Source organism: Gymnoscopelus microlampas, assembly GCF_963454915.1.
Source record: "Gymnoscopelus microlampas genome assembly, chromosome: 5".
In the NCBI taxonomy this organism is placed as follows: Eukaryota; Metazoa; Chordata; class Actinopteri; order Myctophiformes; family Myctophidae; genus Gymnoscopelus; species Gymnoscopelus microlampas.
Genome location: NC_139942.1, coordinates 12,756,530 through 12,783,856, shown reverse-complemented (window position 1 = coordinate 12,783,856; position 27,327 = coordinate 12,756,530). Strand labels below are relative to the sequence as shown.

At 41.3% G+C, this 27,327-nt stretch overlaps 1 protein-coding gene across 1 annotated transcript in view; it reads left to right on the top strand.

Annotated features, from left to right (window-relative positions):
* Positions 1-13,350, top strand: part of LOC311044647 (uncharacterized protein) — a 34,088-nt gene extending 20,738 nt beyond the window's left edge. Inside the window, exons 3-4 of the mRNA XM_084056359.1 lie at positions 917-985; positions 13,224-13,350. Of these exons, the coding sequence (XP_083912485.1) occupies positions 917-985; positions 13,224-13,342 (188 nt within the window). The 3' untranslated portion in view covers positions 13,343-13,350. The remainder of the gene's footprint in view (positions 1-916; positions 986-13,223) is intronic.
* Positions 13,351-27,327: the final 13,977 nt, after the last annotated feature.

Sequence of the window (27,327 nt, the reverse complement as noted above, 5' to 3'; positions counted from 1 at the left end):
CCACCAGGAGGCTTTATAGTGGTTTATCCCAAACCATGATGTGGACCAGATAGTTTTTCTTTGCGCTTTATTTACGTGACCATTTACCCTGTCATTTGTTGACCAGTGGTGGCAGAAGTACTCATATTTTTTACTTAAGTAAAAGTACTAATACCACAATGTAGAAATACTACTCACAAATGAAATATTCAAAATTTACTTAGGCCTATGTAAAAGTACAAAAGTATTTGCATTAAAATATACTTAAGTACTAAAAGTAAAAGTAATCATTATGCAGAATGTCCCATATCACAAGTTTCCAAATGTATGAAAACACTTTGAAAATAAACTATAAAGTATTCATAGGGCTGAAGTGGTTAATGTATGTTTTATAATGATAATACAAATCTGCAAAGTAACTAGTCAAATTTTCAAAATCATTGTTGTGGAGTAAAAAGTACAATATTTGCCTCTGAGATGTAATGGAGTAGAAGTAAAAGTTTAGAAAATTGGAAATACTCCAGTAAAGTAAAAGTACCTCAAAATTGTACTTAAGTACAGGACTTGGAATTGAAGTAACTAAGGAATTGTACTTAGGTACTTTCCACCACTGTTGTTGACTACTGTTCAAAGTCATGTGCTGTGGTTTGCTGGCTCTGGATAAGAGTGTGATAGATGTCTGATATATGCCTAAATTGCAATACTTCTGTTTTTAATAAAATGATAGTATTTTTGCCTGCATACTTTGAATCTGCAAAGTGCAGAATAAACTTCAATGATTATCTTTTGATAGTGTGTGGGTTGCCTAGTAATGTATTATTATTATACATGCTGAGATATATTCACATAAGCACACATACCTACCTGATCAGGTCACACAGATCAAGAACGGTAATTCACAACAGTGCTTATTGACACCTTTTCTTGTCATTTGCAGATAATTCAGTCAATAACAACCTGACTGAAGAGAATTACCAGTTACAAAGAAGAGTAAACCAGCTTACAGGTGACACATTCTATATACATTTTTGATTGAATAATAAATGCTCCATGAATATCAGGGATGTAATGGTAAAATAAACGTAACAACTCTAATGTAAACAAAAACACTTTGACACTACTAGTATGTCAACATCAGGGCAGTTCTTGTTAATGGAAACATTATGGACAAAGGAATAAATACAAATAAAGAAAAAACTTGGGGGTTGCCACCAGTTCAACAGAATTATTTTTTTCCTCGCGTCTGGTAATCATGTTATTTCCAAGGGGCGGGGCGGTCACCCAGGTGCCACGGCTTCTGATCGTTCTGTGGGCGGGGCAGGACTAGTGGCTTCCAATGTAGAATTTGAGTGTCTTCCTGACTTGACGTTTGGAAATGGCTCAAACAGGATGATGAGAAGTGGAAAAAAACAAACGCTGAACAAGTGCCTCCGTCTGGATTCCAGGCTATTGAAAATCAATCAGTAAAACATATTTTTTGTCATTAAGGCACCACGTCATGTCTTGGTAGATGGAAGCAGTTTGGATGCAGCTGTTACTACACATCTACTGCATTGAAAAGCTGGGAGGAAAGTCGACACAAATGTAAGAAGATGGGAGCAGATCTGGTAGTCATCAACAGCAAAGAAGAACAGGTTAGCGTGTGTGTGTGTGTGTGTGTGTGTGTGTGTGTGTGTGTGTGTGTGTGTGTGTGTGTGTGTGTGTGTGTGTGTGTGTGTGTGTGTGTGTGTGTGTGTGTGTGTGTGCGTGCGTGTGTGTGCGTGTGTGCGCGCGTGCCTGTCTGTCTGTCTGTCTGTCTGTCTGTCTGTCTGTGTGTTGGGGCTGTCAACGAATGTTCCGCATTAAAATCTACATAAAAAAATACATTTAAAAAAAAAACTAATTCAGGTTCAAATTGAAAATATATAAATCTTAATAATCTGTCTTGCAAGTCCTTGTGAGGTCCTGGGGTCCTGTAAGTTTTGCATACTGCAACCTACACTTCAAGCTACAAACCTTTGCTTGCTGACTGTCCACAGACTGACTGCCCAGAGCTCTGACAGTTTACAACCAGACTAGACTCCATTTGGTAATGATGGCAGATAGTTTACTGTAGGCCTACAACCAAACTCAACCGAAGAAACCAAAACAACTCTGTTTGGAATTGTTCCTCAGGGGAAAACTTCCTTCATTTATTGGTGTGCCATCATTTTATTTAAACGTAAATATAACAAAAGTGTAGGCTATACTTAGTCTAACTGAATAGATATTGGTTTGATTGTCATTTCACATACTGTTCCATGTTTATCACATGTCACTTAGAGCGACTTAGTGCATGTCTGTTCTCTGTACAATTTCTAATTAATAGCCCAGACTTGTATTTAAATCATTATATAACCTTAACTTCTTAATATGAGGCTATAAGATATAAAGTAGAACTCATTCATTAGACCTCGCAAGGGAGCATGTTTCTCAGCACCAACCACGAAGCAGAGGAAGATCTTTACAGAATATCATAGTTTGCATAAAAAATAGATTATTTGTTTGAACCCAGGTGTTGTTTTTAACGAATATGCCATTTTTGACTGCCCTATAGTGTGTCTGCTCAGGTGTTCTTGTGAATATATGTTTCCATACTGTATTGCACGTTGTAGATGCATGCCATGTGTGGTTCAGTGCTTACAGTTAAGGCTAGAATTCATTATAATATAGAGAGTTAATTATGATTCAATCATGGACACATTATTAGGAATTCATCAGCGGCTTGGGCGGAAGGCGTCGCATATCTTGGATTGGACTGTTTAAGACTCATGGCGAATGGACGTGGCTGGATGGAACAGCTCTGACAACAGAGTGAGACATGTTATGAATTCTCCTATTGTTGTTCTATCAAAACTATCTGGTGGATGTGGATAAAAAGGTAATTACAGCATGTTGTTTACTCTGCAGGTACTGGGGCAGTGGACAGCCTTACAACTACAGTGATCACAACTGCGCAGAATACCGACATAGTCGAGGAGAATTGGAAATTGAACGCTCGTGTGCACATGCAAATGGCTGGATCTGTGAAAAGTGATGTTTCTACCAACTTTCTTTGTAAATGAAGCTGCATCTTAATGTTCTACCTTTCAAAGATAAACAGAAGTAATTAACAAAAAAATAAGACTTTACTGTACAGAAGTGCATACTGTTGCACATAATCACGTTAACACAAACCACTATATAAGTGTTTTTAAGCATTTAAGCATTTAAGGGTAACTATGCCTGAATCTAAATGTAGAAAGAAAGAAACCAAAAATGCTCTGGGCTGAGCTTCAGACAATGCAATGCTTGCTCAGGCCTCTTCTCTATTGTGTCTGCTCTAAAGTGTCTACAGATATTGTGATTTGGAACTATAATACATTTTAATTGGATTGAATTGAGACACTGTATTGTAAGTAACACAGCTGCAGCTAATAGTAGAAAAGGCTGTCAGTTGTGGCGTGCCGGCCGCTGTCAAAGTGAAAGTACTTTTGGAGGTGCGCTCTATGGAGGCCCCTCAAGATCTGACTGTGATTGGATGTTCATTTATGACATATGGTGTTTGTTGTAAGAAATAAGCCCTACCCACACATTTGTTAAGGCAGTTACAGGTTAACAGTATGGGGTAGCAAAACCCTGTTTGATGATCATTGACACATGACTCACGAGACCATATGCACCTAATTTGGTAAAAAAAATAAAGTGTGTGCAAGAAACAGTGACAGTTGTAGCATTTGTGGCGCCCCCATATGGATGTAAACTAAATCAGGCCCCTCAATTTGTGATTCAAGTTTGGGCCATGATGCTGTGTTGTGCTGTGATGATTCAAATACAAAAAAGCCCTCCCTATTAAAATACATTCAAATTTAATTAAAAAAATTAAAGATACATGCTGATCACATGACTCTAGAGTGTGTACCGTTTTGTATAAGAAAAACATGTTTTGAAGAAAAAACAAAATGGCATAAAATCTTGTCAAGTGGAAATGGGTGTGGCCTGTATGGGTTTGTTCGTACTTTTTTTTTTTTTGGTACGACCTTAATGGTTCAAGAGTTATAGGCCAAAACATTAAGAAACCATTTATAGTACCATCATGAGGCTGAGTTGAAACCTTTGGGGTAGAGGTTCTTCCTTGGCTTACTTGGATTGGTCTAGCAGTGCAGACAGACAGACAGACAGACAGACAGACAGACGCGTAAACCTAATTGCCTTCCCCAAATCAATAAATGAATAGACTCTTAAATATTTAGTGCCAGAGCCCCCATACGAGATGTGTGTTGTTAAAATGTTTCAAAAATATTCAAAAGATTACTACAAAACATGTAGTAATCCTGGTCGCTATACCGCCTCCCCCATGACAGCCAGGCCTGTCAAGTGACAAGAAGGTCAGTTGGCTCTCATGCATTGAAGGAGGCATGACATCGGCTCCAGGCTCCCTAGGCTGGCGGGGCGAGTGTAGCACCCAGGATCACTTAGACAATTGGCACTGGGTGAAAAAGAGTTGCAAAAATCGTGGGATAAAAAATATTATAGAAAAAAAAGGACAGATAATGAGAACACAGCAAGAATGAAGGATACAGAGACACCATACAAAAGTCAAATTGTCATTAGACATGAGTCCACACCACGGGGATGAGAGAGTCTAAAGAATCTGACTCTATTGGTCATTCGACTGGATGAGTATTAACATCATTAAGACCTGAGGCCGATTATACAAATGCTTTCCTTTTTTTAAACTACATTTTTTATCCCCCGATTTTTGTAACCCATTTTTTTCACCCGGTGCCAATTTCCTAAGTGTCCTGGGCGCTACACCAGCACAACACCAGTCCCCCACAGCCAGGGAGGCCAGGGCCGAGCTCATGCTTCCTTCAGTGCATGAGAGCCAACTGACCTTCTTGTCACCTGACAGGGGTTTCTAAATCAGTAGTTCTCAGAAGAGAAGATTTTCAACACTTTAAAGATTTCAAAAATGTTTTAGAAAATAGCAGATGTACAAGCTTGCAGCACGGCACAAAGTGACACGCTGTGAGCTTGTATATCTGCTATTTTTTAATTGCCAACGCAAAAATGGAAAATGACACAGATGCTGTCCTGGTTTGAATGGGTTAGCATCATTGTACAGCTTCATGGCAGCAGTCATGAAGAACTTTTTTTTTTGCTGTGTTCCCAATAGTGGTGACACTATGGTATTGTAGATCAGTGGATCTCAAACGTTTTCATGTCAAGGACCCCCACACTGAACATTATTATTTGGCCACGGACCCCCATTTGAAAATGTTGAGTGCCAGGAACCCCATAACAGAAACAGAAAATAGCTGATCTACAAGCTCATAACACTTGGCAACGCACTGTGAGCTTGTAGATCAGCTATTTTCAAATAGCCACAAATAAAAGAGGTCTTAAGTGTTTAAACTGTTCCTCATGTTTTGCTGGGGACCCCTTGAGACACCCTCAAGGACCCCTGGTGGTCCCTGGACCCCACTTTGAGAACCACTGCTGTATATAACAATGATAAGTAGCACTCTATGACGTGTTTGTGGTCAGTAATGCCTCGCTTACCCTCACACAGGAAACATCCCCTCACTTCCTGTCTTCCATCTCACTACCTGCAGTAAGAGCAGCAGTACTGTGTCTATTGTTCAATATAATGTTCCATTTAGTGTCATTCTATATGACCGTTATATTGTAATTATGAATGTACATCATTTGTCCTTTCAGACAAAATGTAAAACTCATTGATATGCACAGGAAGTGGATCCACTAGTAGAGTGTGTGTGTGTGTGTGTGTGTGTGTGTGTGTGTGTGTGTGTGTGTGTGTGTGTGTGTGTGTGTGTGTGTGTGTGTGTGTGTGTGTGTGTGTGTGTGTGTGTGTGTGTGTGTGTGTGTGTGTGTGTGTGTGTTTGTAAGTGTGTGCGTGTGCATGCATGCGTGCGTTTTGCATGCGTGTATGCATCTAACTGCATTCTGGGAAAATCTGTAAAAAATATTTGTATTAGTTTTGTCTTTGTTTTTGCGAATCTGTCTTGAGAGATTAGTCTACTTGCAGGCTGTGTGTTCATTTGAGAGTCAGTACTGTAGGTGGTTGTGGATTTCCGTCCGGTACTTCCTCATCGCCTACATTGTCTTGTAACCAACCTGCAGCAGACAGCTCATCAAGACAGGAGAGGATACACGCTGTAGTTGTAATGTTGTAGTCCAGTGATTGTCAACCTTTTTGGTGCCAAGGTACACCTGGCTTAGCCAAAATATCCCAGGGTACACCTAGATATATGGTGCGTATATATATATATATGTATATATATACATACATATATATATATATATATATATATATATATATATGTATATATATACATATATATATATACATATATATATATGTATATATATACATATATATATATATATATATATATATATATATATATATATATATATATATATATATATATATATATATATATATATATATATATATATATATATATATAATATTTACTCTCATGTACACAAGATGTGTACCGATTTATTTTTGGAAACATACTTGGAAACAACTTGTTTTGCTTTGATGTCATAATAAAGAAACCTTGAACTAAAAAACAGCACACACATGTTCAATTTGGCCTACAAATATATAAACTTGTCATTGCAATGAACAGAGGAGTTGGATTCACCTTCCCAAGAAAAATACTTTAAAAACTCAAAAAGATTTTTTTTTAAATATATAGGAACAATTGGCCACAATAGTCTTAGTGTGAAACTGTTTTAGAAAGAAAAAAAAAACACTTTTAAGCCAGTACAAATGTCTTTGTTTGAAACTTGAGTCCTTTTTAGAAACACTGAATATAGCAACATTGTATGCCTTTCATTGTTTTCAAGGCAAAAAACAAACGATGTCACTCTGCCTTTCATGAATATTCAAGGCAAAAAAGTACCATATGTCATTGCTATGCGCTAACTGCTAGCATCAAACTCCGCTGGAATTGATAGTTTTAAACTCTCTAAAATGGATCTAAAATGTTGTGCTTACCTCGACAATAAGTGTTGTCCCTATCTACTTCAATGGACTACTTTATAAGAATCCAGCTGTTTGCTGGATTCTTTTTTTTTTTACGAGGCACAAGAGCGTGCGCGCACAACGAGCGTGCACACACACACACACACACACACACACACACACACACACACACACACACACACACACACACACACACACACACACACAGTCACACACACAGGCTGCAGGCTACCCTGGCAGTGGCAACATATTTGCATTCCTATGGGTGATGGTCGCTGCACTGAAAGGACTCGGCCGTGGCTGGGTGTGAAACGGATGACGGCCGTATCGATTGACGGACGCGCTATTGTTCTCGAGGGGCTGGTTTCACACTTTCTTCAAAGCTCATGGTACACCTAGCAAGTATCCGCGGTACACTTACTGTACCATCTACCGCGGTTGACAATCACTGTTGTAGTCAATAGTTGATAGTTGGTTTTCAAACTTTTAAGATGGCTACAGATATTTATGCCATGCCAGACATGACAAAGAAGGTGAGACAGAGAGATGGAGACGGGGGACAGAGAGATGGAGTTGGAGGACAGAGAGGAGACAGTGAGGACAGTGGACAGTTGGAGGAGAGGGGGGTTAACATCTACGAGAGCGTGGATGATTTAGGCCTTGTTCCTGGGCCACAGCAAGTCACAACGGAGAGCCTGGCAGGAAGACACAGTCGGGGTAAGTTTGACAACGTTACGAACCATTGTAATGGTCCTTACTTCATTACAATATGGAAAGAAGTTCAATGATGAAATGAGTGGAAAATGCATATTCTTGCAGCAGCAATTTTGCACATTATTTAATTTAAAATATTATCTTGAAGTGTGTACAGCACCCAGTTCAATATTATTCCTTCCGTTGATATCTCTCTCTCTCTCTCTCTCTCTCTCTCTCTCTCTCTCTCTCTCTCTCTCTCTCTCTCTCTCTCTCTCTCTCTCTCTCTGTGCTTTTCCTGTTACAGGACGGCGCACTAAAGCAGTGAGAAGGATTCTCATAGTTGTTACAGTGTGTCTGGGGGTGATGTGTCTTATGCTGCTGTGTGTGGTCATAGGCCTGATAGTAGGGGGTGCTAACCACAAAAAATGGCCAAATCGTTACGCGGCGGATAAAAGCATGAAATTTGATACAGATGTCCCTTGGGTCATCCTAAAACATCCTAGAAGGGGTGCCCAAAAAAATCTTAAACAGGAAGTGAGTTATGGTCAAAATTCAAAATGGCCACCTAAACTGTTGACCGTTGACTCAAAAGACACCAAAAGAGTCTCCAAAAAGCATACAATTTGGCACACATGTCCCTTGGGTCATCCTAAGACATCATAGAAGGGGTGCCCAAAGGAATCTGAAACAGGAAGTGAGTTATTGACGAAATTGAAAATGGCCGCCTAGTGTTGTCGATTGACTCAAAAGACAACTAAAGAATCTCATAAAAGCATACAATTTGGCACACAGGTCCCTTTGGTCATCCTAAGACATCCTAGAAGGGGTGCCCAAAAAATCTTAAACAGGAAGTGAGTTATTGACACATTTTAAAATGACCGCCTACAGTGTTATCGATTGACTCAAAAGACAACTAAAGAATCTCGTAAAAGCATACAATTTGGCATACATGTCCCTTGGGTCATCCCAAGACATCCCAGAAGGGGTGCCCAAAAAAATCTTAAACAGGAAGTGAGTTATTGACAAAATTGAAAATGACCGCCTACAGTGTTGTCGATTGACTCAACAGACAACTAAAGAATCTCATAAAAGCATACAATTTGGTATACATGTCCCTTGGGTCATCCTAAGACATCCTAGAAGGGGTGCCTGAAATGATCTGAAACAGGAAGTGAGTTATTGACTAAATTGAAAATGGACGTGTACAGTGTTGACAGATGATGCAAAAGACACTCATAAAAAAATATCTCATAATAGCATGACATTTGGTACAAATGTCCCTTGGGTGATCTGAATGCATCTTAAAGGGTGCAAAAAAAAAAGTTTTAATAGTCTCTCAATGGAAAACACTCCTCCCCCACGGGCTGCACTGCTACAACATTCAAATCGAGCAGTTTGCCAATCTGTCATTTGGTCCAGAAGCCTGAAAGCTATGCAATCTCTACCATCTCCTGACAAATATGGATGGATTAAAGTAGCTGATTCGTGGACACCTTTATGGACACTCTTGCCAGAGGCTGCCAAAGTTTGTAGAGAACTCAAGTGTGGTTGCAAAGCTGAGCCCTTCTGTTCGAGAAAGTGTAGATGCCGGGATGCTGGGTTACCTTGCAGAGCATTATGCCAATGTGCTGGTAATTGCGAAATGGCACACATGAATACATGTAGTTACTAAACACTAATCACAAAAAAACAGTAATGATCAAGAAGAAAATACATGAGAAGATTGTATGTGAAGAAGATTGAGTGTAAAACCAGCAAGAAGATGTAGAGTGCAAAATAAATAAGATACAGAGAGTAAAATAAGAATAAGCAGAGTAAGATAAGATGCAGAGTAAAATAAATAAGAATATGCAGAGAGTTAGATAAATAAAGAAGATTCAAAGAGTAAAATAAAAATAATAATGCAGAAAGTAAAATAAATAAGATGTAGAAATTAAAACAGACGGTAGACTACAAAATACGGCAGGTTATGCACTGCATAACCTGTTGTATTGAGTCTGCATAATATGCAGGCTGCCGTGGTCAACTGTTTAAACAGCCATTTAGAATTTCTTCAACATGGTCCCTTCCTAAAAGGTTTAATAAACAAGCAAACAAACAAATACATAACCCCTTCTAGGATATATATTAAGAAGCACTCAATGTACGTACCAAATGGTACACTTTTATGACGTCCCTTTATGTTTTCTTTTGTGTCAACTGCTTTAGGCGGTCACTTCCTGTTTAAAACCTCTTTGGGCACCCCTTGTAGGATGCGTTCAGATCACCCAAGGGACATTTGTACCACATTTCATGCTTTTATGAGATTCTTTAGGTATCTTGCATCATCTTTCACACTGTAGGCGGCCATTTTCAATTTAGTCAATAACTCACTTCCTGTTTCAGATTATTTTGAGCACCCCTTCTAGGATGTGCTAGGATGACCCAAGGGACATATGTGCCAAATTGTATGCTTTTTGGAGATTCTATAGGCTTTTTGAGCCAATCGCCAACACTGTAGGCGGCCATTTTCAATTTTGTCAATAACTCACTTCCTGTTGAAGACTTTTTTGGGCACCCCTTCTAGGATGTCTTAGGATGACCTAAGGGACATGTGTGCCAAATTTTATGCTTTTTGGAGATTCTTTTGGTGTTTTTTGAGTCAACGGTCAACAGTTTAGGTGGCCATTTTGGATTTTGTCCGTAACTCACTTCCTGTTTAAGATTTTTTTGGGCACCCCTTCTAGGATGTTTTAGGATGACCCAAGGGACATCTGTATCAAATTTCATGCTTTTATCCGCCGCGTAACAATTTTTCACTTAGCACCCCCTACTATGATTCACCTGGCCGTGCGCTGTGAGTATTCCATGTCACAAAACTACCACATCACTCACTCAGGGTTTTTGTTGCCTGACATTTTCTAGCTGCAATCTCCAAATGTCACCTCAGTGCTTTACCCACACCATGATGTGGCACTACATGATTTGACTTTGAACTCTGTTGACCGTTTTCCCTGTCATTTGTTGACTTGGGTTCACGTCATGTCTGATCTTGCGTTACGTTAGTTAGTGGCTCTGGTTAAGAGATAAATGCCTAAATGACATGCAATTGTAATGATGTGACTTTTCTTTTTCACATTCTCACTCATTTAACATAGCTGATTATTTGCAAAGTGTGGGGAAGAAAGGACACAGTATTTGTGTGAGATTTGTGTCTCACACAAGAACATTACCTTGATTATCTTTTGATAGTGTGTGGGTTGGTTAGTAATGTATTATTATACATGCTGAGATCTATTCACATACTCACACCTACCTGTTCAGGTCACACAGATCAAGAATGGTAGTTCTCAACAGTGCTTATTGCCACTTTCTTTTGTCATTTGCAGCAAATTCAGTCAATAATATCCTGACTGAAGAATTACCAGTTACAAAGAAGAGTAAACCAGCCTACAGGTGACAGATGTTATAGACATTTTTGATTGAATATTAATGCTCCATGATTGTAATTATTATCAGGGATGTAATGGTAAAATAAATGTATAATAACTCTAACAAAGAAAACACAACACTTTGACACTATTAGTATGTCAACATCAGGTCAGTTCTTGTTTAATGGAAACGGAAAAAAAAGAAGAAACCTCTCTGGTTTACTTTGGGGGTTTGCCACCCAATCGGAAAAAAGGTTATGCAGTAGCCTACACCTAAAACCTTTTTTCTTTGTATTTGCTTCAGGTCATTTCTAACTTACTATTCTGTGTATCAGAATCAGTGCATTGAAAATCTAGCCATGATTCCAGACTGATTCTCTCCATTCGGCAGATTCTTTATTTATTTTTCCTTACTTCACCTTTCTGTCTTGTAATCATGCTATTTCCAAGGGGCGGGACGAGCAACCAGGTGCCATGGCTTATGATTGGTCTGTGGGCGGGGCGGGACCACATAATTGGTGACGGAAATACGGCTCAAACAGGATGATGACAGGAAAATTAAGCATTAATTAATTATTAAAACTAGAAAAAGTGCTCATCAAAGCATAGGTCCGCACCAGGTCAGGTAGGTTATTGTGGGCCAGCAATGTTCGAAATTCGCCAATCAGGATGGAATGTGAAAAATGGGACGGATCCGTCTTGATCACATGACTATAGAGATAATATGTACCAATGTGCGTGATTGTTGGACAGAATCTGAAGGAGTAATACCAAAAAAATAGTTTTACAAAAGTCGGCCTCCTGGTGGCGCTATAACAGGACAATGTGAAAAGGGTGGCATTTCTTCCTCGGCCTAGTGGGAATTTGTGTGCACATTTTCACGGAAATCGCACGCTCCGTTCATAATTTGAGGCATTTTGTTCAAAACTGAGCTATCCTGCAAACTTTGGAAGCCAATGTCAGCCAATCAGGAGGATGGATTATGAAAAATCGGACAGATCCGAGTTGATCACATGTAGCTCTAAGCGTAAGTTCAATAAGGAAGATCCAGTGGCGTTGTTAGGCGGGGGCTTCGGTGGCTATAGCCACCAATGTTTTATCCAAAGCCACCAATAAAAAATAAATAAAAATACAAATAAAATATATATATATTTTTTTGAATTATATATCTATCACCCTAACCTAACCCTACCCCAACCCTAAAATCGAAAAAAAAGGCGCTATAACAGGACAATGTGAAAAGGGTGGCATTTCTTCCTCGGCCTAGTGGGAATTTGCGTGCACATTTTCACGGAAATCGCACGCTCCGTTCATAATTTGAGGCATTTTGTTCAAAACTGAGCTATCCTGCAAACTTTGGAAGCCAATGTCAGCCAATCAGGATGGATTATGAAAAATCGGACAGATCCGAGTTGATCACATGTAGCTCTAAGCGTAAGTTCAATAAGGAAGATCCAGTGGCGTCGTTAGGCGGGGGCTTCGGTGGCTATAGCCACCAATATTTTATCCAAAGCCACCAATAAAAAATAAATAAAAATAAAAATAAAATATATATATATTTTTTTGAATTATATATCTATCACCCTAACCTAACCCTACCCCTAACCCTAAAACCAAAATAAAGTAACAAAAAACGGGAAAAAAAGCACCCAAATCCGCGAAAAAAATCGCGCGGCAAAGCCCCCAACCTAGTAGAGACCTAGCGACGCGTCTGGGAAGATCTCTCTCTCCCACACTTTCATTTTTATTGCTGGGGATGCTTCACAAACATCCTGTCATTACAGCTTTTAGGGTACTTCTCGAGGACACATTTCATAGTAACTGCACCTGTTTCATGTAACACTGTTTATTTGCATCTGTGATGATTGTAATATGATTCAAATGTTTGTTATTGTTTTTCATTATGTATATATTTTTTATGTTTTATATGCTGTTACCAGGGCGTCCCTGAAAAAGAGAGCCTGCTCTCAATGGGCTTCCCTCAATAAATAAAGGAAAAAGAAAGAAAGAAAGAAATGAAGTGTGAGCACTTCTAGCCAATCTGCCGTCAGCCAATCAGGCGATTGGACTCCGCCTTTAAATATCACTGCCTCTGATGGATGTCATTCTCTTTTCAGCATGCAACAAGCAACCCACCTCCACCCCCAACTTCACCTTGTTTCAATCGTCTAGAGTTGAGAAGGAAGTAGGTTCAACTGCACTGCCACCAAAGCTTACCAAAGATAAAATACATTAACTGTTAACAGAGTCTAATTGCCAAATGTTTTATCTTTTATTCAATAAAACTTTTTGTTTGCAATAACTTGAGCTCTTATTTTATTGAAATGACTATAGAGATAATATGTACCAACTTGCGTGATGTTTTGTCAAAACCTGTAGGAGTAATATCAAGAAATGTGTTTTACAAAAATCAGCCTCCTGGTGGCGCTATAAAAGGCTGATGTGAAAAAAAGTTTTTTTTCCTTGGCATCTAGGGAGTGTGCGTGGAGAGTTTCACGCCGATCGGTCCAGTTATAGGTAAGAGTCACGAATTGGCCTGTTGTCGCACCACCATATTTGAAAGCTTTATATGAGGGGCCGTTTAGGCCAAAAATAATGAAACACTTTCACACACGCTAACGAGACAGTCTTATACTTACTACTGAAATGCTTATACATTCAATTTTGAGACACTTTCACACACGCTGATGAGACACTCTTACATATACTACTGAAATGATATACGTTCAATATTGAAACACTTGCACACTCACTACTGAAACACTCTCACATACATACATACTTTGTAAATCGATGCACGTTCATATATGAAACTTTATACATACTCATCTGAACACTTACGCATACATATGAGAAACAAATACACATACATATATACTTCTGTGTCATATACACATGCATATGAAATGCTTGCACGCATACAAGTTAAACATTTATACATTTATATCTGAAACACTCACACATACACATATGAAAAGGCTGCATGCATATTGCTGAACACTTGTACATTTACAACTGAATTTCTTGTATATTATTACAAACTAAAATGAAAACTTTAGTTGCATGTGCAAGCCTTTCACATGTATTCATACGAGTAATTTCAGTAGTATGTATAAATAAATTCAATAATATACATACACATAATTTCAGTGATATGTATAAGTGAGTTCGGTATAATGTATAAAAGAGTTTCACATGTATTCATACAAGTGATTTCAGTAGTATGTATAAATGATTTCAATAACATACATACACATAATTTCATTATAATGTATACAAGAGTTTTACATGTATTCATACAAGTGATTTCAGTAGTATGTATAAATGATTTCAATAGTATATATACATAATTTCAATAGCATGTATAGATCATTTCACTATTATGTATACAATAATTTCACATGTACGCATACAAGAAATCTCAGTAGCATACGGAAGTGGTTTCAAGGTGACCCTTGTGACCCCAGTAGTACAGCAGCTTAATGGCAAATTACAAAAGAATCGTTCCCTTTGTGATGCAAGCATGTAATTTGGCACAGATACTCTCTAAGGGCCACTCTTATGGAAAAGGGCGCTCGCCACTAAAAAATCCAAGATGGCGCCCATTCTTTTCAAGATGGCCGCTACCTTAGCAGAGAAGATAGTGATATAATCTTTCAGGTTGTGATACAAGGATGAAATTTGGCAAACATACTTTGTAAGGGTCACTCTTATGGAAAAAGTAACTGGCCGATCAAAAATCCAAGATGGCGACGATTTTTTTCAAGATGGCCACCAGCTTAGCGGAGCAGGTAGTGATATAATCTTTCAGGATATGATACAAGGATGAAATTTGGCACACATACTCTATAAGAGCCACTCTTATGGAAAAAGGCGCTGGCCACTCAAAAATCCAAGATGGCGACCATTTTTTTCAAGACACTTTAGCTGAGCAGATAGTGATATAATCTTTCAGGTTGTGATACAAGAATGAAATTTGGCACAAATTCTTTGTAAGGGCCACTCTTATGGAAAAAAAGCAGTGGCTGATCAAAAATCCAGGATGGCAACCATTTTTTAAGATGGCTGCCACCTTAGCGGAGCAGTAGTGATATAATCTTTCAGGTTGTGATACAAGGATGACATTTGGCACACATACTCTGTAAGGGCCACTCTTGAGAGACAGTGAGATCCATGTTGACCTGGTCAACAACCAACACTCCTGTTGGTCCTTTTGTTGGTCCGACCAGCGACCAACACTCCTGTTGGTCCTTTTGTTGGTCCGACCAGCGACCAACACTCCTGTTGGTCTTTTTGTTGGTCCGACCAGCGACCAACACTCCTGTTGGTCCAGACCAACACTCCTGTTGGTCCTTTTGTTGGTCCGACCAGCGACCAACACTCCTGTTGGTCTTTTTGTTGGTCCGACCAGCGACCAACACTCCTGTTGGTCTTTTTGTTGGTCCGACCAGCGACCAACACTCCTGTTGGTCCAGACCAACACTCCTGTTGGTCCTTTTGTTGGTCCGACCAGCGACCAACACTCCTGTTGGTCTTTTTGTTAGTCCGACCAGCGACCAACACTCCTGTTGGTCCTTTTGTTGGTCCGACCAGCGACCAACACTCCTGTTGGTCTTTTTGTTGGTCCGACCAGCGACCAACACTCCTGTTGGTCTTTTTGTTGGTCCGACCAGCGACCAACACTCCTGTTGGTCCAGACCAACACTCCTGTTGGTCCTTTTGTTGGTCCGACCAGCGATCAACACTCCTGTTGGTCTTTTTGTTGGTCCGACCAGCGACCAACACTCCTGTTGGTCCAGACCAACACTCCTGTTGGTCCTTTTGTTGGTCCGACCAGCGATCAACACTCCTGTTGGTCTTTTTGTTGGTCCGACCAGCGACCAACACTCCTGTTGGTCTTTTTGTTGGTCCGACCAGCGACCAACACTCCTGTTGGTCTTTTTGTTGGTCCGACCAGCGACCAACACTCCTGTTGGTCCAGACCAACACTCCTGTTGGTCCTTTTGTTGGTCCGACCAGCGACCAACACTCCTGTTGGTCTTTTTGTTGGTCCGACCAGCGACCAACACTCCTGTTGGTCTTTTTGTTGGTCCGACCAGCGACCAACACTCCTGTTCAGCCATAACTCCAATACGCAGAATCCGACCGTCATGAAACCTGGTATGTGGACTCAGACGGCCAATAGGGACAGAATGAAATTGCTTTAGCCCCGCCCCCTCTCTTCCCCCCTCTATTCCTATTGGCTGGGATTCAATCAGCCATAACTCCAATACGCACAATCCGACCGTCCTAAAACTTGGTATGTGGACTCAAACGGCCAATAGGGACAGACTGAAATTGATTTAGCCCCGCCCCCTCTCACTTCCTATTGGCTGGGCTTCAATCAGTCATAACTCCAATACGCACAATCCGACCGTCCTAAAACTTGGTATGTGGACTCAGACGGCCAATAGGGACAGACTGAAATTGATTTAGCCCCGCCCCCTCTCACTTCCTATTGGCTGGGCTTCAATCAGTCATAACTCCAATACGCACAATCCGACCGTCCTAAAACTTGGTATGTGGACTCAAACGGCCAATAGGGACAGACTGAAATTGATTTAGCCCCGCCCCCTCTCACTTCCTATTGGCTGGGCTTCAATCAGTCATAACTCCAATACGCACAATCCGACCGTCCTAAAACTTGGTATGTGGACTCAAACGGCCAATAGGGACAGACTGAAATTGATTTAGCCCCGCCCCCTCTCACTTCCTATTGGCTGGGCTTCAATCAGTCAGAACTCCAATACGCACAATCCGACCGTCCTAAAACTTGGTATGTGGACTCAGACGGCCAATAGGGACAGACTGAAATTGATTTAGCCCCGCCCCCTCTCACTTCCTATTGGCTGGGCTTCAATCAGTCATAACTCCAATACGCACAATCCGACCGTCCTAAAACTTGGTATGTGGACTCAAACGGCCAATAGGGACAGACTGAAAAATACTTTAGCCCCGCCCCCTCTCACTTCCTATTGGCTGGGCTTCAATCAGTCATAACTCCAATACGCACAATCCGACCCTAGAGGGAACTAGAAGGAGTGCTCCTCGGAGCACAGGTCTCTTCCAGGCTTGGGAAGTCGTGTTTGGTACATGCACAAATGCTAGCTGAAGCTGTGATTACTTTCTGTCAGTAGCAATAAATCGTTCAAATCATCTTTTTATTGTGTAATTCTTTTACAGTCTTTTTGCAAACCTTCATTTTCTTATGTATTTTCGCATTTGATCACATCTCTTCCCTTTCTTTTCTGGGGATTCTTTTTTTAAGAATGCAACCTCAGCATCATCAAATCTTAGCATGTCTTTCATTCCTTCTAATGCAGGGGTTCTCAAAGTGAGTGACGGGGCACCCTGGGGTGCCATGGAGACAGTCCAGGGGTGACGTGACATTTTGATATTTGGAAATTATATGGACAGATAAAAATAATATAGAATTTTAAATTTGAAGAAGGCCTACAAGTACAGAGTTATTTTAAGTTAGTTCCAACCAAAATGGTTATCTCTCGCGTATATGCTAAATAAAATATGCCATATAAGGTTGCTGGGAGTGAAATTGGCATATAATATACAGTATAGGGGTGCCTCGGATGAAGAAATAATTTATAGGGGTGCCTTGACCCTAGAACCCCTGTTCTAATGCAAGATATGCAAGTGTTCTTCTCCCTACCTCCATGATACATAAAACAATTACTCAATTACTCAATATTTATATGGGTGGCTGGTTAGCTCACTCAGTACTGATGTTGTGCGTCAATCGGATGGCCTGGGTTCACATCCCACTGCCGGAACTAACCAGAGGGTCATGAAAGGAGTGTCCACCCACATCGTGGCCCTGGGATCCTTTCAGTACTACATGCAAGTTACAATCGATCCTCTGCAGATGAATCTAGCCAAGCCTTGTAACTGACTGCGGACACCGAAGAATATTTAGATCCCCCAAGGTTTGATTTCAGACGTGGAACCACTTTCTGACTGACCTCTGGTGACCTTTAGGGGTCAATGACCTCAGAATTGCCTAATTTACACTTTTTGGTCCAATATTCTCCATTATAATACATGCTTGTTAAAATGGGAGTTTTGTTCTAGTAAAAGGTTAAACTCCATAGCCCACAGAAATGGCGATTCATGTTAACTTTCATTATAGAAATGTTATGACATCTTCGATCATAGAGAGACCAAAAGGAGTAAAATCTAGGCTAGGCTGTTGCCCGCCCGAGCCTACTGGCATAACTGAGGTGCTCTGCCTGTCCCTATTGGCCGTCTGAGTCCACATACCAAGTTTTTAGGAGGGTCGGATTGTGCGTATTGGAGTTATGACTGATTGAAGCCCAGCCAATAGGAAGTGAGAGGGGGCGGGGCTAAATCAATTTCAGTCTGTCCCTATTGGCCGTCTGAGTCCACATACCAAGTTTTAGGACGGTCGGATTGTGCGTATTGGAGTTATGACTGATTGAAGCCCAGCCAATAGGAAGTGAGAGGGGGCGGGGCTAAATCAATTTCAGTCTGTCCCTATTGGCCGTCTGAGTCCACATACCAAGATTTTAGGAGGGTCGGATTGTGCGTATTGGAGTTCTGACTGATTGAAGCCCAGCCAATAGGAAGTGAGAGGGGGCGGGGCTAAATCAATTTCAGTCTGTCCCTATTGGCCGTTTGAGTCCACATACCAAGTTTTAGGACGGTCGGATTGTGCGTATTGGAGTTATGGCTGATTGAATCCCAGCCAATAGGAATAGAGGGGGGAAGAGAGGGGGCGGGGCTAAAGCAATTTCATTCTGTCCCTATTGGCCGTCTGAGTCCACATACCAGGTTTCATGACGGTCGGATTCTGCGTATTGGAGTTATGGCTGAACAGGAGTGTTGGTCGCTGGTCGGACCAACAAAAAGACCAACAGGAGTGTTGGTCGCTGGTCGGACCAACAAAAGGACCAACAGGAGTGTTGGTCTGGACCAACAGGAGTGTTGGTCGCTGGTCGGACCAACAAAAAGACCAACAGGAGTGTTGGTCGCTGGTCGGACCAACAAAAAGACCAACATGAGTGTTGGTCGCTGGTCGGACCAACAAAAAGACCAACAGGAGTGTTGGTCGCTGGTCGGACCAACAAAAGGACCAACAGGAGTGTTGGTCTGGACCAACAGGAGTGTTGGTCGCTGGTCGGACCAACAAAAAGACCAACAGGAGTGTTGGTCGCTGGTCGGACCAACAAAAAGACCAACAGGAGTGTTGGTCGCTGGTCGGACCAACAAAAGGACCAACAGGAGTGTTGGTCTGGACCAACAGGAGTGTTGGTCGCTGGTCGGACCAACAAAAAGACCAACAGGTGTTTTGGTCGCTGGTCGGACCAACAAAAGGACCAACAGGAGTGTTGGTCGCTGGTCGGACCAACAAAAAGACCAACAGGAGTGTTGGTCGCTGGTCGGACCAACAAAAGGACCAACAGGAGTGTTGGTCGCTGGTCGGACCAACAAAAAGACCAACAGGAGTGTTGGTCGCTGGTCGGACCAACAAAAAGACCAACAGGAGTGTTGGTCGCTGGTCGGACCAACAAAAGGACCAACAGGAGTGTTGGTCGCTGGTCGGACCAACAAAAAGACCAACAGGAGTGTTGGTCGCTGGTCGGACCAACAAAAAGACCAACAGGAGTGTTGGTCGCTGGTCGGACCAACAAAAGGACCAACAGGAGTGTTGGTCTGGACCAACAGGAGTGTTGGTCGCTGGTCGGGCATTCTGGAGGGGAGAAGTACGTAACCCAGATCTTGGCCCTAAGGAGATTGATAGAGGAGGTGAAGAAGGATAACCTGACTGCTGTACTATGGCTCAGAGACTTTAAAAAACGCATTTGATTCCATCCACAGAGGCACCTGAACGATTATATCACTACCTGCTCCGCTAAGGTGGCAGCCATCTTAAAAAATGGTTGCCATCTTGGATTTTTTTGTGGCCAGCCCCTTTTTCCATAGGAGTTGCCCTTATAGAGTATGTGTGCCAAATTTCATCCTTGTATCACAACCTGAAAGATTATATCACTATATGCTCCACTAAGGTGGCAGCCATCTTCAAAAATGGTTGCCATCTTGGATTTTTAGTGGCCAGCCCCTTTTTCCATAAGAGTGACCCTTACAGAGTATGTGTGCCAAATTTCATCCTTGTATCACAACCTGAAAGATTATATCACTACTGCTTCGCTAAGGTGGTGGCCATCTTGGAAAAAATGGTCGCCATCTTGGATTTTTGATCGGCCAGCGCCTTTTTCCATAAGAGTGACCCTTACAGAGTATGTGTGCCAAATTTCATCCTTGTATCACAACCTGAAAGATTATATCACTATCTTCTCTGCTAAGGTAGCGGCCATCTTGAAAAGAATGGGCGCCATCTTGGATTTTTTAGTGGCGAGCGCCCTTTTCCATAAGAGTGGCCCTTAGAGAGTATCTGTGCCAAATTACATGCTTGCATCACAAAGGGAACGATTCTTTTGTAATTTGCCATTAAGCTGCTGTACTACTGGGGTCACAAGGGTCACCTTGAAACCACTTCCGTATGCTACTGAGATTTCTTGTATGCGTACATGTGAAATTATTGTATACATAATAGTGAAATGATCTATACATGCTATTGAAATTATGTATATATACTATTGAAATCATTTATACATACTACTGAAATCACTTGTATGAATACATGTAAAACTCTTGTATACATTATAATGAAATTATGTGTATGTATGTTATTGAAATCATTTATACATACTACTGAAATCACTTGTATGAATACATGTGAAACTCTTTTATACATTATACCGAACTCACTTATACATATCACTGAAATTATGTGTATGTATATTATTGAATTTATTTATACATACTACTGAAATTACTCGTATGAATACATGTGAAAGGCTTGCACATGCAACTAAAGTTTTCATTTTAGTTTGTAATAATATACAAGAAATTCAGTTGTAAATGTACAAGTGTTCAGCAATATGCATGCAGCCTTTTCATACGTGTATGTGTATGTGAGTGTTTCAGATATAAATGTATAAATGTTTAACTTGTATGCGTGCAAGCATTTCATATGCATGTGTATATGACACAGAAGTATATATGTATGTGTATGTGTTTCTCATATGTATGCGTAAGTGTTCAGATGAGTATGTATAAAGTTTCATATATGAACGTGCATCGATTTACAAAGTATGTATGTATGTGAGAGTGTTTCAGTAGTGAGTGTGCAAGTGTTTCAATATTGAACGTATATCATTTCAGTAGTATATGTAAGAGTGTCTCATCAGCGTGTGTGAAAGTGTCTCAAAATTGAATGTATAAGCATTTCAGTAGTAAGTATAAGACTGTCTCGTTAGCGTGTGTGAAAGTGTTTCATTATTTTTGGCCTAAACGGCCCCTCATAGCTTTAGGGTGGCATGTCATCCTTGGCCTAGTGGTAATGTGTGTGCAAAGTTTCACGGTAATCACACGCTGCGTTCATGATTTGAGGCATTTTGTTCAAAACGGAGCTCTCCTGCTAACTTTGGAAGTCAATCTTGATATATGTAATATGAAAAATCCGACAGACTATTTTCGTTTAATGACTATAAAGATACTGTGTACCGACTTGCGTGATGTTTGGACAAAATACTGCAAAAATCGGCCTCCTGGTGGCGCTATAACAGGCCCATGTGAAAAATGTGGGGCTCCCTGGACAGTCTCACGTCGTCGGACCAACGGTGCCGGACATTAGCTGTCCACAGACACACAGACGCACGCACGCACGCACGCACGCACGCACGCACGCACGCACGCACGCACGCACGCACGCACACACACACACACGGACGGACGGACGGACGGACGGACGGACGGACGGACAGACAGGGTGGACAGGGTGCAAAACATAGGCTCGGCCATGCCTTCGGCCTGGCGGAGACAATAATCTGTCTTGTAAGTCCTTGTGAGGCCCTGGGGTCTTGTAAGCTTGCACAGCAGCTGGCCTTGTGAGATCACACAACCATCTGTTTTGCATACTGCAACCTACACTTCAAGCTACAAACCTTCGCTTGCTGAGTGACGGCCCAGAGCTCTGACAGCTTAAAACCAGACTAGACTCCATTTGGTAATGATAGCTTCATTTCTCAGTATGCCTTAATTTTATTTAAACGTAAACACTACAAAAACGTAAGCTATACTTAGTCTAACTGAATAGATATTGGTTTGATTATCATTTCACGTTTCATGTCAAGATACTGTTTTTCACAAAACGTCACGCATAGCGATGCACGTCTGTTCCAGTGGCGTAGCCAGAACGCTAGTATAGGCTGGGCCTAGGCGAGAGCGGGTGGGCACGCATGCACGCACGCTGCGTGAAGCGTTTTTTGGGCGGATTTTGATACGTTTTTTCAGTTTTTTGGTTACTTTATTTTGGTTTTAGGGTTAGGGTGGCCCACCCCAGGCCACTTGTGGCTACGCCCCTGATCTGTTCTCTGTAAAATGTCAAATTAATAGGCCAGACTTTATTTGTTTAAGTCATTATATAACTTTACCGTCTTAAATGAGGCTATCATATATACATTTCTAAACCCAAAACCCCCAAAAAAAACCTGCCACTGTGTGGGACTAAACACAAAAACAACATATCAATGTCACTAACAAGACACGCCACAACGTGCAGAATTACTACGCGCAGTCTGTAGGCCACTTCATACTGCTCAGCACACATCTGCCCCCTCGCAGCATAATTAATTGCGGCCAACACAAACTCACAACATTACAGTCGGCCATGTTGTTCCTTAGCGTCATCGCCGACCACCGCCCAACGAGACCCAAGTGAGGTCAGACAACACACTCCATATTTGGGCATAGCTCCATTGGGAACATCTCCTATTATGGCTTTATATAACCGCCCAACGAGACCCAAGTGAGGTCAGACAACACACTCCATATTTGGGCATAGCTCCATTGGGAACATCTCCTATTATGGCTTTATATATTATAGAGACCAACAAACACAAAGCACTGCGCAGCGGCTAGGGGGGAGGGGCGCGCAGCGCCCCGACCCTCTAGTAAGATATAAAGTAGGAATCATTCATTAAATCTCACAAGGGAGCATGTTTTGTTTACTCTGCAGATACTAGGGCAGTGGACAGCCTTATGACTACAGTGATCGCAACTGCGCAGAATACTGGCATATAGTCGAGGAGAATGGGACATTGAACACTTTTGTGCATATGCAAATTACTGGATCTGTGAAAAGTGATGTTTCTACCAACATCTCAATGTTCTGCCTTTCAAAGATAAACAGAAGTTGTCACGGGGCAGCCCGCGCCCTACACAGACACGTTAAGAGGGAAGTGACAGTTTGTAGCAAGCTAATTTGGAGGTTAATTGTTTCTGTGCTCTGTGGTAGGATCTACTCCCTATTTAAATACAACATCTATTTATGTGGTAGGTTATTTATTCATCAGATAGTTGTAAGCTTGTAGATAAGCTAATTTGGAGGTTAATTGTTTCTGTGCTTGCGGTAGGATCCACTCCCTATTTAAGGAAGGCTGGGAGGTACTTGGGCAGGCAAAGCATTAAGCCTAGAGGACAGAGCTGCCAGGGCCCTTAGTTAAGGGATAGCCTTTTTGTGCAGTCACTGTTATAAGTTATATTTACTTTTCATTTTGAGTTAAAAGGCCTTCCCTGTTCACTGTTCATCTGCTGCATTCGAGTGTTTCCTGGAGGTTTGGACAAAATAAAACACCCAAAATCTGCATCTCTGAACTTGTTTTTGGAGCCTCTGCCGCTTGGTCAACCTTTACAGAAGTAATTAACAAAAAAACAAAGACTTTATTGTACAGAAGTGCATACTGTTGGTACACATAATCACATTAACACAAACCACAACATTATTTTGGCTATATAAAGGACTGTAATTTAGCATTTAAGGGTAACTACGCCTAAATCGAAATAAATGCGATGCTTGCTCAGGTCGCACAACTTTGGGCCTCTGCTCTATCGTGTCTGCTCTAAAGTGTCTTGAGATAGCGCATTGTGATTCGGAACTATAATAAATCGAATCAAACTGAGACACTGTATTGCAAGTAACACAGCTGCAGCTACTAGTGGAAAAGTGTACTCCTCAGAGTGCACATCTCCACCAGGCTTGATTGCTTACCCATGCAGGGCTGTGTCAGTCGTGGGGTGCCGGCCCGGCCGCTGTCAAAGTGAAAGTGCTTTTGGAGGTGCGCTCTATGGAGGCTCCTCAACATGTGACTGCACGTTGGTATCCTGGAAACCAGACAAATCTGCCCGTGTAAAAAATAAATAAAAGCCCTCGGCAGATTAGTCTGGCCGGGTTTATCACCAGAGGTATTTCCTTTATCCATTGGAAAGGCAGGTTCCAGACAGAGATTCCGGACTATAGTCTGGCCATGCCAGGCTAGCACTTTGTGCATGATTGGATGATGCATTTATGACATAATTGTGTTTGTTATAAGCCCTGTCCACACATTTTACAAGGCAATTACAGGTAAACAGAATGAGGTAGCAAAATCATGTTTGACGATCATTGTCACATCACATGACTCACCCATGAGCCATACTTTAGTTTTCTTTATTTTTACGACCTATGGTTCAAGAGCTAACAATTTTCCTAGGGAATTATGGGCATCTCTTCCTGTCGTCAGTCTGTCCAGAATAGGCTCTATGCACAGCAGCCATATTGTGAAGACATTCACATGTGTTACCAATGATGCTAATGAAGGCTCTGTTCCATTTAGTGTAGCACAGTGGTTCTCAAATGTTTCAATTTCCACGACCCCCGTAACTCTGAGAGTGTACAAATGGAACCAAATGGACCCTTACGGGTCCATTTGGTTCCATTTGTACACTCTCAGAGTTACACACCTGTAAGGGGCCATTTGGAAACCCCTCAAGGAACCATGAGGGTACCTGGACCAACGTTTTTGTCCCACTGGTGTAGCAGAGTTTCCAGTGAGTCGACATGCATAATATCAGCACCCTGACTCTGTTTGACCAGAATGGAACAGAGCCTTCATTAGTATCATTGGTAACACCTGCGAATGCCTTCACAATATGGCTGCTGTGCAATGACTGACAACAGGAAGTGATGCCCATAATTCCCTCAATGCCCCATGGGACACGGGAAACTCGTGGATAGGCCAAAACATTAGCGACCGTTTATACGACACTCCACTTCATGTTGTGCCTATGCCGTAGCACAGCAATGCCTGTAACCATGAAAAAGCCCTGTCTATCTCATCTTATTGCTTAATATTTCGTACATTCTATCTCGAAAATATAAGCTGGGACTCTTAAATCTTTTAAGTCATCTGTTCCATTAAAGGTTTTCTCCATGGTTTCCTGCTCTCCATGAATCCACACTTCTTCCCTTACCTTCGTCCTCTTCATCATATTCATAATTTAAGCAGTGGTGGAATAACTACAGTAAGTATATTTCTCAAGTAGGCTACTGTACTTCAGTGCAATATTGAGGTGCTTTTATTTTACTTGAACTTTTCCATTTTCAATACGTTATTCTTCATTACTCCACCACCTCTCAGAGACAAGTGTTGTAAATTTTACTCCACAACAATAATTAGAAAACTTAAGTTAGGCGTTACTTTGTAGATTTACATTATTATTGCACAACGTGCATTAACAACTCATAACTCTAGCTGATCTATGAGCTCATATCTCAATGCGTTGTGAGCTACTTTGGTAAAACATCTGAGTACTTCTTCCAACATTGATTAATCAATTGAATTGACTCTCTCTCTCTCTCTCTCTCTCTCTCTCTCTCTCTCTCTCTCTCTCTCTCTCTCTCTCGTCTCTTTCCTGCCCCCACACGTCACCCCCCCCAATGCATTTACATGAATTATTTACATATCCATCCACAGTAAATGCCTCTCTCCCTCAATCTCACTTCTGTCTCTTTCCCCTCGTCTGTCTGTCTGTCTGTCTGTCTGTCTGTCTGTCTGTCTGTCTGTTATTTAATTGTTTCCCCCTTAAAAAAAATGCATTAATCACTGAGCAACCTTGACATTTAAAAAGTTGACAATCGTCTGGTATTATTGTGCATGAAAACAACGTGCTTTCTTTCTTTTTTCCTTTCTTTTTTTCTTCAGAAGCTGAGAGGAGCAGTAGCATGTGATCTATTGAACGCTGTGAGTGTTTTGTAGAGTAGTGGGGTGTCTTTTTCAGCCTGGTGACCAGTACAAACACACACACATTATTGAGAGTTAGGAACCAAGTGGACCCTTACTGGTCTGTAACTCTGAGAGTGTACAGTATGGAACTAAATGGACCCTTACGAGTCCATTTGGTTCCACTCTGAGAATGTACAAATGGAACCAAATGGACCCTCACAGGTCCATTTGGTTCCACTTGTACACTCTCAGAGACAAATGAACCCAAGGTTTATTAACCCTGAGGAAATAAGGTATCAAATGGGGTTCTGTGGCCTATAGCTGATCAAATCTCAAATCCTTGAAATTAAAAAGTTTGAGAATCACTGAACCAAACTATACAGGAAACCCAATCTACACTGTAAAATCTTGAGTGCTTATTTAACTTTGTGCGTTTCTTTCTTTTTCTTTTTACAGCGTAGACTGGCGTCCCAGAGATTTACAATATAACTCACGATACTGGTATTATTGTAGATGAAAAGAGATGTTTTGTTCCATTCAGAAGCCATATAGTGCAGCAGTAGTGTGTGTGATCCATTGAACGCTGTGTGTGTGTGTCTAGTGGAGTAGTGGAGTGTCTTTGTCCCCACAGTAGCATGCCTGCTGAATAATTAATGTGTGTACAGAGGTTTTATCTCTGGATGATGTTTGGGCCTCCACAGCGCTGCAGTGCACAGAGCATGTTTTATGCATCCCGATGGTTCATCCAAGTTTGATCAGAGGGGGTTAGATGTCAGACTCTCTGAAGGCTTTTTGGATTGGACTTTGACATGTCGAAAAGTGCACTCAATACGCTGTTTTGTGTGTCCACAAGCTGCTTCAAGTTGATACTGATATATGCACATCCACGCTGGGAGATTATACTTTTTGAGAGGGAAAGTAGATGATCCTTTATGACTTTATTCAAGAAAGATACAACGTTTCGACCATCTTAGACGTTCTTTCTTTCTTGATTAAAATATTTCTGGGAGCATTCACAGCTGTGTTCGGATATCTCATTTGC